Source organism: Cricetulus griseus, chromosome 2 (assembly GCF_003668045.3).
Source record: "Cricetulus griseus strain 17A/GY chromosome 2, alternate assembly CriGri-PICRH-1.0, whole genome shotgun sequence".
Lineage (NCBI taxonomy): Eukaryota > Metazoa > Chordata > Mammalia > Rodentia > Cricetidae > Cricetulus > Cricetulus griseus.
The window spans coordinates 400,499,191-400,515,616 of NC_048595.1; the positions used below are offsets into that span (position 1 = coordinate 400,499,191).

The window sequence follows — 16,426 nt, forward strand, 5'->3', positions numbered from 1 at the left end:
GTGGGGTACAGATCTAAACAGAGAATTCTCAACAGAGGAATCTGAAATGGCTGAGAGGCACCCGAAGAACTGCTCAACATCCTTGGCCATCAGGAAATGAAAATCAAAACAACTCTAGATACCATCTTACACCTTTCAGAATGGCTGAGATCAAAAACAGCAATGAAAGCTTATGTAAGAGAGGATGTGGGGTAAGGGGAACACTCCTTCATTGCTGGTGGGAGTGCAAACTTGTACAGCCACTGTGGAAATCAATATGATGATTTTTGATGATTTCTCAGAAAATTAGGAACCAACCTACCTCAAGACCCTGCAATACCACTTTTGGGCATATACCCAAGGGAATCACACTCACACCACAAGGATATTTGCTCAACTATGTTCATAGTAACATTATTCATAATAGCCAGAACTGGGAAACAACCTAGATGCCCCTCAACCAAAGAATGGATAAAAAAAAATGTGGTACATTTCCACAATGGAGTACTACTCAGCAGTAGGAAACAATGGCATCCTAAAATTTGCAGGCAAATGGACAGAACTAGAAAAAAACATCCTGAGTGAGGTAACCCAGACTCAGAAAGACAAATATAGTATTACTCACTCATAAATGGATACCAGGCATAAAGAAAAAGATACCCAGCCTACAATCTACAACCTCAGAGAATCTAGAACCCTCTTCCAGAAACAGATGGAAGCAGATGCAGAAATCCACAACTAACCATTGGGCAGAGCTCCTGGAGCACAATCAAAATGAGGAAGGAGTGATAATATGAACAAAGAAATCAATACCATAGTGGGGAAACCCACAGAATCAACTGAGAGTGCAGTGTTACTTCAGTTATACCATCTCCTTTTTCTATCCTTGGATCTGATTTAAAACAGGAGAAGGTATCCATGTGCTGGTACTGATTTCAACCACATTTAGTTCATCTTTAATTTTTTGTTAAAACATTAAACCATGTGCTGGTACTGATTCTGTGATGTTTAACTGAATTTTCTGTGAAACTTATAGTTTTTCTTTCAAATGCGTGTTTTGTTTTGTTTTGTTTTGTTTTGTTTTCAGGTTTTGTATTCTCTTCTTTCTGGAACACATATTCTATGGAATGCTTTCCAATGCTCAAAATTGGTTCAAAGTTAGACTTTGTATAAATTATTTCTCCTATATACTATGGTCTTTTGAGCTTTGGGTGATGACTAGAAGATTGGGTTATTTGCATAGCATCCTCTCCATTTTTCCTTGTGTCCATTTCAGAGTAAGGAAAAGAATATATGGAAACTTTGTTCCAATTCTTAATTTATATTTCTGCATCAGTTTTGCATTTTCTTCAACATCAAATTGTAATTCCTGTGATGCTGAAGACAGTTTCTATCTCAAAGTGAATCTCCTTGAGTGCTCCACTTCCTTGAAAGCTAGTTGCAATCTATGTTTCAATGGAATATGTTTTGCTTTTTCAGTACTGCTTGGAATACCATCAGTAGGCTCTTGGTACATTCCTATTGCAGATGATAATTCTGACAGTGCTGATGATCCAAGGCACAACTTTGTTTTTCCTTGTAACCGTGCCTCCATTATTTTAGGGTCCCATTTCAGATATAGTGAAGGAGCAGAATCCTAAGGTTTATTTTGAACTACACCTAGATTATTTTATTGCTCTGGATAATTTTTTGTATTTTATTGTTCCACCATTGTTCTTTTCCATGGAGTAAGCATTTAAAAGGTTACTATTTTTCCCTTTTGAGCAATACATCTGAGGCCTATTATATCTTTCAAATCTAGTATGTTATTCCTGTATTCTTTCCTCAGTGGAAGGTACTTTAATTCTATTATCTTGCATAAATTATCTCTATTAAATGCCTTTGAAAATGGCACTTTTCTGCCTTCCAGTGACAGCAGGGGCTTTAGCAGTGGGAAGCAGCTTTTTAGTGGCCTTGACTTTTTCCCCCCACTTTTACTCTTGAATTCAATTAGGATGCAATAGAGATGGTAATGAAATAAAAGATCTCATTGGTTTCATATATGATTTACTCGGCCCTTCTTGTACCCTTCCCTGTTGTTTTTTAGTGTCAAACAGTAACGTTAACATCTTTGTACTGAAAGGATAAGAGTGATAATCCCTCTGTCTTTAAGGTAATATTAGAGTCTATTATTCCCTTTATCTCCATTCCTTTTATGCTATTCTTTTCTTCCTGTGGTTTATGTTTTTCTTACATTACTTGAAATAAGCACATCAATTTTCTCTTTATCCCATTTAAAGTGAGGTAAAGAGGTGGGTACATATGCTTTCATTACAACTGAACCTGGTTTATCCGTCCCATGTTTTACGCTTACTATTTTCTCTTTTTGGTAACACTGCAATTCTGACTTAGTGCTTGGGGTATATTCAGTGGAACTAATATGTGGAAGTACTAATTTCTTACATTTTAGGGCTTTTCTTTCAGGGCATATTTTGTCTTTTATAACTGCATTCTATGTTACCCTTCTGTTTTTCATTTTCATGCAAAAACTGCATACATAGGGAAAGGCAGCATAAGAACAGCTTAGGCAGACACACCTCTTGCTTCTTTTCACGGTTCCTTTTCCCTGACTCTTAGCATGGATGAGCTATTATTTGACACTGACTGACTTATCTGTACCCCATCAGATAACTGATTTCTTTTAGATGACAAAAGGCTTGGACATAATATAGTTTTACTGCTTGACTCTATAGGCAGCACTATATCTTTTTCTTTTGTTTGATCTGGAATAACTGCGGGGGGTGAGGGGGGAGCCACTCTGGTCTACATTCACACACCGTACTTAGCTGATCTTTAGATAACAAATCTAGTTCCTTTGTCCTGCTTGACACTACCTACATTTGACAATATTTCCTTTGTGTGAGGCTCTAAATGTGGCTGGATATAAGAACAATTTGGGGGACATGATATATGTTCCTCCGAATTCTCAAGGGAAATAACAGCTGTTACTGGTTTTTGTTCTTTGATTCAGTTGTTAAGTTCTCCCTTTTCTGTATTTAAAGTGTGATAGTCCAGATTATCTTTTGCTTTTAATGTTTTCTTTACCTGTGGTATTGTAATTCAATGTATATTCATCAAGCTGTGAGTATTAGACATTAGAAAAGCCTGGAATGCGCTCTCTCAATGATCTGCTCCTCTAGTGTGCAGGTTAATTCCTTCTGAACTTGGAGAATGATTTTCTAAAATCTTAACTTCATTTGATGCTTTTTCTACCACTGAGTTAAAAATCTTTGAATCCAGTGCTGCTTTTGTTGAGATTTGTTTCTATGTATTTTCAGCCTGAAGTTGACATAATATACAAGATGTTTTTTTAATTACAGGATTTTTTTCTTTGTTCTGGGTAAAAATAGGGGTTTCCCTCAATTTTTTTGAATTGTCCATTTTCTGTCTGTTTAATTTTAATGGACTGTCAGCTGATTCAGCTTTTTCTTTTTCCTGGAGATTCATTTTGGCACCTAAGGCATGGTCACCACCCTTATGCCTCCTCGTTGTACTCAAGCTTGGTTTTAAGTGAAAAGGAGCCCCCTTGTGGCAAGGTACAGACCTGACTTCTCATGGCCCCTCTGAGCTGTACCTGTTTTGTATAGATCTCTAGATCTGTGCAGAGAAATGCCTGTGCTTTGGAACCCAGTTCTGTGTCAGTTTCTCTTAATCCAGATATATGGTGAGTATTTTTATGTTATTATACATGCTCACTTCCTTAGCTACCTTTGTGCTTTCTAAGTGATAGGACTCCATAACTGGGCAGGCAACAGGCCCCAAGCCTACCCTCAAAGTGTTTTCTTGTTTAAGCAGTTCTTGCACCTTACATGTCTTTTTCTGGAAAGGATCCATCTTGAAGTATTCATATTCTCAGGTCCTCTGCTTCTGGGTGGAACTAAAAGTGCATGTTTGATGGAGTCTTTAATAACTCCTTACTTTACTCTTTGTGCAGTTAACAATTCAAGTTCTGTACCTGCTCTGGGTCTTGGACCCTCAAGCCTACTGTAATTGGTTTCTCCAGTCTCTGGAAACATGACATGGCATACTTCTTTTTCCAAATGGGCATTGAAGTTGATATGTCTAGCTTCCTCTACCTGCTGGCCAGTCATTAACTAATCTTTATTTTGTGGGGTAAAAGGTAGTAAAAGCACTTGGTGTTCTTTTTGCTTTATAGTATATCATGCTGATTTTCTGATAGTACTTGAATTGTTATCAATGGGCAGCACAGATAACCTTTTAGTTTCATTCAATGTTTTCTTCAGCTTCAGCTGTGGAGGAATATATGGCCTTCATGGTTTGCCTTTTCCCTCTTTTACTCCTAAAAGATTTTTGAGATGCAATGTAGCCAGGAGCACAGAAACCCTTCCAAAGTAAATCTGCCACAGTGTTTCCCTGGGGCAGCTCCTTCCATGTCTTCATGTTGTCTTAGGTCCTTTCTATAGCTATGGGCTCTATATCCTGTGATGAGCACCTTTCCAGAAGCTATCTTCCTCACTTTCATTTTTATCCTTTTGTGATACAAGATGCTTTCCATGAAAGCTGTTCTCCTTTGTCGTGGCATATAACTTTAGAAGTAAGCTCATATGTGTAACCACAGTCTATGTTTGTCCCTTGTACACATAACCGTTGCTGTCTCCACAATGTGGCCACACTCCTGTTTGCCTCTGTCCCATCTCTTTACCCGAACATAGCACTGTTCTTTATTGTGTTGATAAACTGTTCCAGGTAGTGAATACTTTAGAAATGGAATGGGATTCTTCATTGTTGTTTTTACGTCTTCCCCTACTTCAATTGTTTTTCCCCCCTCTACTTTTTTCTCCCTTTTTCCTGTTCTTTAACAAGCAAGAGTAGTTTTTCAATACTTCTCAGAATGTGATCCATATCTGAAATACATTCTGCATCTGAGACTTTTTTCAGCTGTTGAGTTAAATTCTTTAAGATTTTGTCATTTATTTTTGTATTTTCCTTTGGCTCTTCAGTATGAGGTTGGTATGGTACATGAGAGGGAATGGATCCCAAAAGAGGATCTGTGAAAATATTTTGTTGCTGTACCATAAGCCTGGGAATAAGCAATGATTCCTTTGGACTAATGGGTTATTCATTACTTTCAGTCCTTCTATCCTCTATGGACTTGATGATTTGATGTCTTTTGTTGTTGTTATGAATTCATTTGTCATTCAGGAATGATGAAATTCCTTCATAGTCTGAAGAATTATTCCTGGCCTCCATATACCTTGCTTTAGGGGATATTCCTGTTGCAGGCTGTCTATGGGTTAATGTAGATTTTTGTTCCTCCTCTACTTCTTGAGGTAGCTAGCCCAAGGTTATCAGTTTCATTTTTCTGTGAAGTTAACTCAGAGTTTATCTTTCTTTGTAAATTTTCTAATTTGCAAGAGTGATGCTCTTTAATTTCTTCTGACTTAACCCAAAATCCTTGTGAAATTGCTGGTGAATGTCCTTGAAAGTGCAGCAATCACGAGCCTCATTAATATTTTCTTCTAGTTTCCTAGGTACATCAACACATCCTGATCATGCCGTTTGCCTTTGGTTGGATGGTTTCTCCAGAATTACCTATGGAAGAATGTTTTTTCTCTCCTTCAACTCGCCTTTCTCCAGTTATACACTGGTAAGCTTTTTTAACCAGGGATATAAAGCATCCCGAGTCAAAATTAGCTTTTAGAACCAGGTTTTGTACATTTCTCCTCAGCTCTAATGTATTCTGGTGCAGCATGCTATGTCCCAGTTCTTCTTTACTGCTTCTGTACCTATGTTCAAGAAGTAGAGGAACCGGTATTTTCTTTGCCTTCAGCTTTATTTGTTTGGCACACACAGTACTTTTCACATTTGATATTTTTGCCTTATCTGTCTTATACTTTCAGGATAGGTAGTGTCACTGGAAGAACTCCATGTAGGTCCCAAGATACTAGGCTTTTCCATTTCTTTGGAAGGGCAAAAGACTTGGTCTTTGTTTTCCAACCTATTTTAAATTCATTGTTCTGCCTTTCAATTTGAAGAGTATGTATATTAGAGGAAAGAACAAAGAACAACCTCTTGGCTGAACTCCAACTTTTGCATTTCCTTCTTGATCTATTAAACAAATAGCTGTTTTCTGAAGCATGATATCCTTGCAGTGCACTGTGTTAGTAGAGAGTACTTTTTTTTTTTTTTTTTTTTTTTTTTTTTTTTTTTTTGGTTTTTCAAGACAGGGTTTCTCTGTATTGTTTTGGAGCCTGTCTGGAACGTGCTCTGTAGACCAGGCTGGCTTTGAACTCACAGACACAGAAAGTATTTCTGATTTAGAAGGATCAAGTGGTCTCCTTTGATCTGCTCCAAATGGCAGCTGTCTAAACTCTTTCCTCTTCACTTTTGCTTTGTCCAGGCAATTTTCTTTTGCATATTTCTCATACATATCCCACATGTAATGTGAGGCCTCTGTTTTTATATGTTAAATTGGCATACATATATAGATGAATTTTGTATCTGTATTTACCTCACCATTATCTACTTTTATCTCTAAAGTTCTAAAACCCTGTGTCTCATTTATGTTTACAGCAACATGGTCTCCATCATGAGGTGACTGCAAATCTGTTGACTCCTTCATCTGTGAAGGTATACCTTTATGAGATGACTGGTCAACTGCTCTCATGCTACCAATATGCTTTCTAAATTCTTTGGAAGCAACTAAATGCCTGGCAACAGAAGTGACAATTCCTGTCAAATAAAATGAAGACTTTTTTCTTCTTTTTTTTTTTTCTTTTTTTTTTTTTTTTTTTTTTTAAGGAACGGCCAGTTTTCTTTACTCGATGTTTCAATGTTTGGTAGTGTTGTTTGGTTCACTGACTTCTGAGCATCTGTGGGGTTTCTCCATATTTAAAAGTGCATCTTTGAGGCTTACTTGCTGTTGTGTTCTATTTTTACATTAATTTCTGGATTAGCCTCATAAATTTGACTTCTTTGGGGATGAATATTCTCTTAAAAGCATTCCCTCTGACTCCCCAAGACTGGGTTTCTTTATGAGATGTGCATTTACTGTTAATTTTTTTGTATAAAATGGACCAGATTCTATTAGCAGCTCTTGTGTTTCTCCTCAGCATTGCCCATCATGTAGTTTAGCTTCCTTTAAAAAGTTGGAACTCCTTTGTCAACAGAATCATCATACTCTGCTATGCCTTCAACTGGTGGTGACTCCCCAAGTGTTGGTTGTATATGGGTAAACTTTGATACTCCCAAGCCTACCTCTGTTTTGAATGTACTTTTCCCCATTAGAGTTAGCTAATATGAAGAGAATAGTGTTTAGAAATATTTTTTCTAAACATGTTTTAATTGAGCCGTATTGCTTTCATTCTGGCTCTTAATTTAAATTTCTTCTTATAGTTGAAAATCTCTTATTTAACATAATTTCTTTTATTTAAATTAAAAACAATCTTATTTTACATACCAATCTCGGTTCCCTCTCTCTCCTGTCCTCCCATGCCCCCCACCAACCCACCATCCCACTCCCATCCCCCCCCATCCACTCCCCAGGGAGGGGAGAGGGAGGGTGAGGCCTCCCATGGGGGAATCTTCAAAGTCTGTCACATCATTTGGTGCAAGGCCTCACTCATGTATCTAGGTTGAGAGAGTATCCCCTCCATAGGGAGAGGGTTCCCAAAGTCCCTAGTAATAAATACTGGTTCCAGTGCTGGAGGCCCCGTAGATTGCCCTGGCCTCCCAACTTCATTTTTGGATAATTTTACTGTGTTTACCTGGCTTTTAAAGTCAGATAAAACAGGTATGAAAAATTGTAAGGTCCCAAGAAAGTTGTGGCTAAGTTTGCTTGGAACTCTGACTTTTCCTCTGCCATTGATCTTTGAGGTATTCTGCTAGAAAAAGCAGTCCTTGCTGCTGTATCAAGTGACAGTTCATCAGTTATGAATTTGAATGGACAACTCTCAGCATCTTCAATAGAATAAAGCAGTGCCTCTTCTACACATTCAACCTTTTTCAACTGGCGTTTACTATTATGGTGACTTTTCTTTCGATGGCCTCTCGTATAATGCCTTGCAATACGAAGCAGCCTTGAAGCTTGCCTTCCTTGGGACTCATATCTCTTTTTCCTGGAAACTCTAATGTGAAGCTCCTACATTTGGTTTCAGAAAGCACAGGCTGAGCTCCTGTAAAGGTTCCAAAGATGTTAAGTCCTTTTGAGTTCATGCTTTTTGTTCAGAAATGGGGCAGTCACATTTTCTCCTGGGATTTCCATCCTAGGTGTTATTACATGGTATGGATCCAGTCTCAGAGTCCTCCATATTTAGATGAAAAGACATTACACCCATCATACTACTTTGTAGGTTATTCACTGGCTATGCTTGCCCATCATATAGAGTTCTCTCTAACTCTGGATAAGTTGCTGAATTAATCAGTTGTAAACCAGATTGCACAGAATTAGGCCCTGCCATATTTTGAGCACCGAAACTAAAGTGTTGAAAAGTCAGTGGGCTCTCTTCACCTTGACTTTTTTTTTACCCCCGAGATAGGGTTTCTCTGTGTAGCTTTGGAGCCTATCCTGGCACTTGCTCTGGAGACCAGGCTGGCCTCGAACTCACAGATATCCGCCCACCTCTGCCTCCTGAGTGCTCCACCTTGACATTTTACATCTTTGGTGCCATTTGATGTTGTATCCTTGTCCATGTAGTATGTGTACAAACTCTCTCTTCATCTTCTGACTGGTCATGAAGCTCAAGACTAAATCTCATTGTCTACATCATACCCTTGTCTTGTATTCTACCACATGTGTTCAGATCTAGAGAGACAGGCATAGGAGAGAAGATGGCATTTAGGGATGAATCTGCCATGAGTTTACCTTGTTTTGGTGTTCCACATCATGCAGTAATAAGTGTCTGGAAGATTTCTGCCTTCCTTGTTTTGACATGCAGTTGTTACTCATTTCATTTCCCTTGTCCATGAGTTTTAAATTCTCTCTCTTTTGATGTAGGTGTGGAGAACTCCAAAGACTCTAACATTGTTTCTGCCAGTTCCTGGGTTAATAGTATTTTATTTTTATCTGTTGCTGGATCGTTCAATACTTTTATATTAAGACTACCAGGTAAACACTGGGATGTATTAATAATTCAGAAATCTGTGATTTCAAGGTTTTTGGAAGTAGTGTTTTTCTATGACCACACTATGAAATAGTTAATACCTTTGAGACAGATCTTTTCCTTCCTTTCATAGTTATACCAGTTGAACACATTTTACCTTGTAAGGCTTTGCATGTAGATATTTTTCTTTTCCTTTTAGATCTTAGTACATGAGGGGTTAAGAGATTCAAAGACTCTGTGATGTTTGCTTGTAGGACATTTTTAAGACTTTCTCTTAAATATATAAAGAACTCAAGACTTAAGACTTTCTCCAAAATATACAAAGAACTCAAGAAGCTAGTCTCCAAAACACCAAACAACCCAATTAAAAAGCGGAGTACAGAACTAAATAGACAATTCTCAATAGAGGAATCTAAAATGGCTGAAAGACACATAAGAAAGTGTTCAACATCCTTCGCCATCAGGGAAATGCAAATCAAAACAACTCTGAGATACCATCTTATTCCTGTCACAATGGCCAAAATCAAAAACACCAATGACAGTTCATGTTGGAGAGGATGTGGAGAAAGGGGAACACTTCTCCACTGCTGGTGGGAGTGCCATCTTGTACAGCCACTTTGGAAATCAGTATGGCGACTCCTCAAAAAAATGGGAATCAGTCTACCACAAGATCCAGTAATTCCACTCTTAGGCATATACCCAAAAGAAGCACATTCATACAACAAGGACAAATGTTCAACGATGTTCATAGCAGCACTATTTGTAATAGCCAGAAACTGGAAGCAGCCTAGATGCCCCTCAACTGAAGAATGAATAGAGAAAATGTGGTACATTTACACAATGGAGTACTACTCAGAGGAAAAAAACAATGGAATCTTGAAATTTGCAGGAAAATGGATGGATCTAGAAGAAACCATTCTGAGGTAACCCAATAGCAAAAAGACAAACATGGCATATACTCACTCATATGCGGATTTTAGACATAGAGTATGGATTACCAGCCTACAATCCATACTGCCAAAGAAGCTAATAAACAAGGAGGTCCCTAAGAGAGACATACATGGTCCCCTGGAGAAGGGGAGAGGTTCAAGATCTGCTGAGCAAATTGAGAGCACAGGAAGAGCGGGGAGGGAGCTAGGAGTATGAGAAGGGGGGGAGAAGAGGGATGCCAAGGACATGAGGGAGCAGAAAGTTTGAGTCAGGGGAAGAATACATGATAACAAGAATGGAGATATCATAATAGAGGAAGACATTTTTGGTTTACAGAGAAATCAGGCACTAGGGAAATGTTTGGAGATCTACAAAGATGACACCAGCTAACTATCTCAGCAACGGAGGAGAGGCTACCTTAAATGCCCTCCCCTGATTATGAGATTGATGACTGACTTATATGCCATCCTATAGCCTTCATCCAGCAGCTGGTGGAAGTAGAAGCATAACTAATCACTGAACTGAACTGGAACCCAGATGCAGAGAAGGATCAGTGAAGAGCACAAAGGTCCAGACCAGGCTGGTGAAACCCACAGAAACAGCTGACCTGAACATCCGGGAACTCTTGCTCCCCAGTCTGATAGCTGGATTACCAGCATGGGACAGATCTAGACCCCAGGAACATGGGTTTCTGTGAGGAAACCTCAGAAATGTATGGGACCTCCTGTAGAAGCCCAGTATTTATCCCTGGCATAGGTGTGGACTTTGGGAGCCCATTCCATATAGAGGAATACTCCCTGAGCCAAGACACACGGGGATGGGCCTAGGCCCCATCCCAAAGGATACAATAGACACTGATGACATCCTATGGAAGGCCTCACCATCCAGGCGGAGCAGAAAAGATATTGACAGATAAGGTTTTAGTGGGGGGGGTAGGGGAGGATGGGTGGGAGAAGGGAACTGGGATTGTCATGTAAAACAATCCTGTTTCTAATTCAAATAAAAAAGTTGGGTAAAAAGAGAGAGAAAAAGACTTTCTCTTTCCAATCTATCCCAACTGTTCAGTTTCTGTTCATGAGTTCCATCATCAGGGATGCCATAGTTTGTTCTGTCAGTGTTCACTTCATCTCTTTGTGATTCTTGTGATTGTATGAGAGGAACCTTTGAACTTGACGTACACATGGCACACTCTTTGTGTTACACCTGCTGACTGTCTTGGCTGTGGAATGTACTGTTCCACAATGGACAGAATGGCCCTACCTCTTTGTTTTCTTAATTCGTGAGAGTTAGGATCCCTGCTTTGATGGGAACAAAATGCAAAATGTTTGCTATCCTGTGGGAATGATTTAAATAATGTGTCATCATCATTTTCCTTTTCTTCATCTTGAAAATCAATTCCTTTGATGTCATCTGAAGTAACCTTCCCTTCATGAAGCAGTATCTCTGGCTTTCTTTGTATAGAACAGTAGAACAGGGTTTTGATGTGCCATTTTCTGTTTCTATCTTGCTGTTCATATTAGTATCTAGTGCAACATCTGTCAAATAGGATGTTAATCTGCAAATTTTTTCTCTGGATACATGTCTTTCATTTTGGTTGGGTCACATTTTATTTCCCCACTATGGTTTGGATTAGCGCATGAGGCTGATAGCTCCTTCGCCTCCCTTTCACTGTCAGCAGCCTGTTCCGTGTGTTGTCTTTCATCAAATAAATCACACTTTCCTTCAGATAATGCACTGTCCTTGGTTTTCCCAAACTTTAGAAGGGAAACATTGAAATAGTCCTCTAGCTTTTCTAATTGAAATTCATCTGGGATGGGGCATGGGGTAGAACAGGAAATAACTTCTGTAGGTGTTTGTGCTTGTGCCTGAGCAATTGTTCTCCTGCTTGGTTCAGTTGTTTATCTGATCTAACAAGGTCATGGTCTTTTTCTTGATACATATCAAATACAAGGCCGGGGCTGTTTTCTGAGATCAGGAAATGCTCTGGTTCTTCTTCTCTTTCCTCTTCATACTTCTTCATGCTAGAGGAACTACTCAAATCAGCAGAACCCAGACAGTGTGTGTTTCTTCCATCTGGCAATTTCTCTTGCAGTCATTATATATTGTCAAGACTTCTTATTCTCTGTTTATCTGTCCATAGTTTTGAATTGCTAATTTTTTGGTTGGGAAAAAATACCTACCTTGGAGTGAAGGATGTCTAAACAGGCACCTGCTGTTACCCCTTCTGCTGTGGATCTTTCATTTCTTTGTGCTTTCGTTTTTTTGTTTGTTTGTTTGTTTGTTTGTTTGTTTTTTGTACCTGCAGTTAACTGTGAAACTGATGGTTTTATTTCCCTCATAGTTCTATGTCTCTGTCTCGCTGTTGTGTGCTTCTTTGATCTTAGTGCTTTTTTCTCATCCCTTTAGGTCTAGAAACAAAGGATCTTGTAACAGAATCAGAAGACTGCAGGAATGTTACCTGCAGACCTGTTGTCTCTGAAACCTTTTCTGCAGGATACAAATCTAGTTCATGTTCAGAGTTTTCGTCAGATTCTAAATCATCTGTCATGTTTGTAAATTCACCAGGTGAAGAGGTCCCTGCTTCAGGAAATAAACTTTTAGGAATCAATGGAAAGTTTATGCCATTTTCTGTTTTGGTAGTTTTCTGTAGTCCTTCACCTTGGATGAGAGTCATTTGTTGGCTAGCCTCCAAAGCACAGGGGTCAAGACCATACTGGGGAAACCCACAGAAACAGCTGACCTGAGCAAGTGGAAGTTCATGGACCCCCATCTGATAGGTGGGGAACCAGAATAGGATGGAACCAGGCCCCCTGAATGTGGGTGTCAGTTAGGAGGCCGGGGCAGTCTATGGGGCCTCTGGCAGTGGAACCAGTATTTATCTCTAGTGCACGAATGGGCTTTGGGAGCCCATTCCCTATGGAGGGAAACTCTATCAGCCTAGATACACGGGGGTGGGGGTGGGGGCTAGGCCCTGCCCCAAATAATGTGACAGACTTTGATGATCCCTCATGGGAGACCTCACCCTCCCTGAGTGGATGCCAGGGTTGGTGGGGGGCATGGGAGGATGGGAGGGAGAGGGAACTGGGATTGGTATATAAAATAAGATTTTCTTTAATTTAAATAAAATTTATTTTAAAATGCTTTAGCTTCATTTATCCTTTCTAATTTGGTCTTGAGGTCCAATTTTGACTTTTTATTGCCTATGATATTGAATGTTTTTGAAGCCGGTGGTTTCACCTTATTCATATACTTGAGGCTCACTGTACTCATATTTGTGAATCTTGCTCAGTCTTTCTCCTTTTGAGAATGAGTCAAAACAGGCATGCAGTAATTTAAAGAACATGAGAAAGCTTTTTGAGTAAAACCACAACTGATTTCCCTTGTATTATTCTCATTATTTGGAACATTATTTTCTTTTGATTGGCTCAGAGAGTCTCCCATCAGTTATTTTCCTGATGCTGGAGGACCCAACTCTAATTCTGCATAATATTGGCGCTCTGTCTGTGTAGATGTGCTGGTTTTGTATTTGCAACACAAAATGAATCCATTCTCAGTGAGTCAACTGACTCCCTAACTGCCTCAGTGAGAGATACTGCTTGAAACATTTCTTTCTCCATCTTAGTCTCAGATTTGACTGGGCGTGCGTCAAATCGGAAGCTCCTCTGAACGGGAGCCACTGTCTCTGGCAGCACTTTCACATCACAGCACAACTGAACTTCTGGAGCATCTACAGCTTTCCTTTCTTTATCAAGGGAATCAAAGATCTTTTCTTTCCTTTCAATGTGGGTTTTGGGGGGTGTTATCTTGATACCTGTTTTATTATTTCGAATGCTAGACCTCTGAGGCTGAACATTCAGAAGCCCAGGTGCCCATATTACATCATGCAGCATTTGTTTAATGTTGATTTCAAAGCTGTCTCCCACTTTTCTCCTATTCAGAGTGTTATGTGCAGTGACAGAAAGCCTCAGGGAAAATGCAGGGTTTTTTTTTTTCACTTTAATAATTTTATGCTTGACACTGAGTACATTTTTTGGTCTTAATGATTTCTTTTTCTGACTTTGAAAGGTCTTGTGGCAACTGCACATAAGTCCTTTGTCAAGTCTTCTTTGTCTTCTGTAATATTACCATAGAGTGTTTTTGTGGGATTTCCACAAAATGGGACCCTACATTCTGTTGTTTCAATTAAATACTCACTAGCCAATGAGTTCTCTGGCCTTAAAGGTCGGTGCTAGGAACCTACAGCCTCCTTTCTGTCTGTAGGCTTGTCTGTCCTTTGCTTTACTTCAACTTGTAGTGGATATGTCAAGGGACATGGGCTAGTCACCCGTACTGTCTGTGTAGAATTAGTCTGTGACTGTACTTCTTTCTCTTTCCTTTGAGTTTTTCTGGTTCTCGAACAGATCTGTCACATTTCTAATTGGGCACATTTGTACTTTTGCTTCAGACATATGCTGCCTCTGAGATCTTCTGCCAGTGGTTGAACTGTTTGTCTACTTTTTTCTTCTTCCTCACTGTCCCACTCTTGTGGTTTTCTAAGTATGGAGCTCTTATCGATATACTTCCTGTATTTTCTTTTCATCTAGTAGTTTCTTTTGCTTTAGTGCAGTGTGACTATAATTTATTGTCAGTGTGCCTTCATTGGTTTTTAATTTATTACATATTTTCCATATCAAAGGGTTCAGAAATGGTAGCCTGCATGGCAGTATGATAGGGATCTGGCATCCTTTCATCTTGGTGTCTTATTTTTTTTTTTTTTATTGCTTCTAGGGTTCCATTCCAGCTTCCCACTATCACTTGTGTTACCATAGTCTGTAATATTAGCTGTTAATGGTTTCTATTACTTCATATTTATGCTTCCTGTAATCACTTGAACATTTATGTCTTTTAATTCATTTTTGTCATACTTTTGGGATCTCAGGGAAATTAGCAAACTGATACCTGGGAAGTTCAGTACAATTTCCACTGTATTTTTGTCATTCTCTACATCATCTCTTGAAAGGCACCTTCGTATCTTTGGTGTACTGACTTTTAACTCCTCTGCATTTCCCTGTACTTTGTATGTCCTTCTGTACTTTCATTCCTGTTTGATTCTATTTGGGGAAATGAAACATCTTCCTGTGCAGAGTCTGATGACAGTCCTGAGAACCCCACCTACTTTATAATGTTGGGTCAAATGTCTGAACTGAGTCTTTACTAGACTCCTTACTGTTTTGTTTCAAATACTGAATGAGGAGCTTCCAGTTCATGAGTGTCGACCATGAACAAGTGTTCTATGTTTTCAATAATACCCAACCTTATTCGTAGAACTTGTATAATTGATTTTTTTCTGTATCTAGTGACTTCTTTTGCTCCTGCAGAAAATGTTCAGGTTTTATTAAGTCTGGAATGACTGCTATTAGACTTTTTAAGAAATAATTTTTAACATGGGGAGTGATAAGCTTAGAGACAGAAACAAGATGCAGTGCTATATCTGACATTATTTTCCTTTGATGTACTATTTTCTTCTTTCATCTTAACTATCTTATTTTCTGAAGTATGACAGACTATGATTGGAAACACCTGTGAATGAGAGGTTTGCTTTGCTTTGGGAGGTGGAATTTTAAGACTGAGTTTTCTTTGTCTGGTATCTTCCTCTTGTTTCTCTGCCCTTTAATAGCAGACAAAAGAGACACTGAACTGTATGCAAAATACTGGTTTGATTCCAATGAAGCCATTGGCTTTTGGACTGGTGTTACTTTTTGTTGTGGCATAGCTTCAGCCAGTGACTTTGAACTTAATAGAAAATCAGCATTCTGGAAAACACTATTTTGCCCTATAAGTAAATGCTTACTCTCGTTTTTGGTCATTAAAATAAACAGAACATTGTGTCTCACTGAAATGTTCCTCAGACTCTATGCCCTTGGTTGAATCTTCTGTTTCAACAATACATGGGATGTGGTTCAAATGTTGACTCTTATCTTTATGGTCTATTTGTTGGCCCTGGAAGGAGTCTTGTGTGCTGCTAGAAAATGGCAGTCTCGTAACATCTATAGGCTGAATGAAACCAGGCTGGTTGATGACTGACTCTTGGTTGTGAATACATTGTTAGGTTTGGCTAGTAAACTGTTCTTCACGAATCAACTGATTCTGCATAGCACTTTGGTCTGAGAAAGTATCTAGTGCTTCAGCAGGAAGGACCACTTCCTTAGGATGTTGCTAATAGATCAGTGGCTCCTGAGATCTGGGGTGCAGACAATCAGCTTCCCTCCCTGACAAAGCATTAGGGTTCATAGGGATCTTCCTTTTCACATTTTCTTCAACATGTCTATTTTGTTTGCTAGAAAGAAATAAAGGGGCTGTAGGGCATAGTGTCACATTGAGATCCTCAGCTCTTGTAAATTTAAAATCGATTTGAAAACTGACAGCATCAGGAAATT

At 39.0% G+C, this 16,426-nt stretch overlaps 1 protein-coding gene and 3 pseudogenes across 1 annotated transcript; all 4 read right to left on the reverse strand.

The window, feature by feature from the left end:
* Window positions 1-1,059: 1,059 nt before the first annotated feature.
* Window positions 1,060-6,646, reverse strand: LOC113831123 (annotated as a pseudogene).
* Window positions 6,647-7,119: 473 nt separating this feature from the next.
* LOC118237852 lies at window positions 7,120-12,833 on the reverse strand (annotated as a pseudogene).
* Window positions 12,834-13,455: 622 nt separating this feature from the next.
* LOC113831124 lies at window positions 13,456-15,054 on the reverse strand (the record flags this gene model as incomplete). The annotated part of the gene is given in 5 exon segments (XM_035438828.1): window positions 13,456-14,073; window positions 14,076-14,572; window positions 14,574-14,665; window positions 14,667-14,750; window positions 14,752-15,054. Coding segments are annotated over 5 exon segments (1,566 nt in total), but the record flags the coding sequence as incomplete, so codon positions are not given.
* Window positions 15,052-16,424, reverse strand: LOC118238202 (annotated as a pseudogene).
* Between the last annotated feature and the right edge of the window lie 2 nt (window positions 16,425-16,426).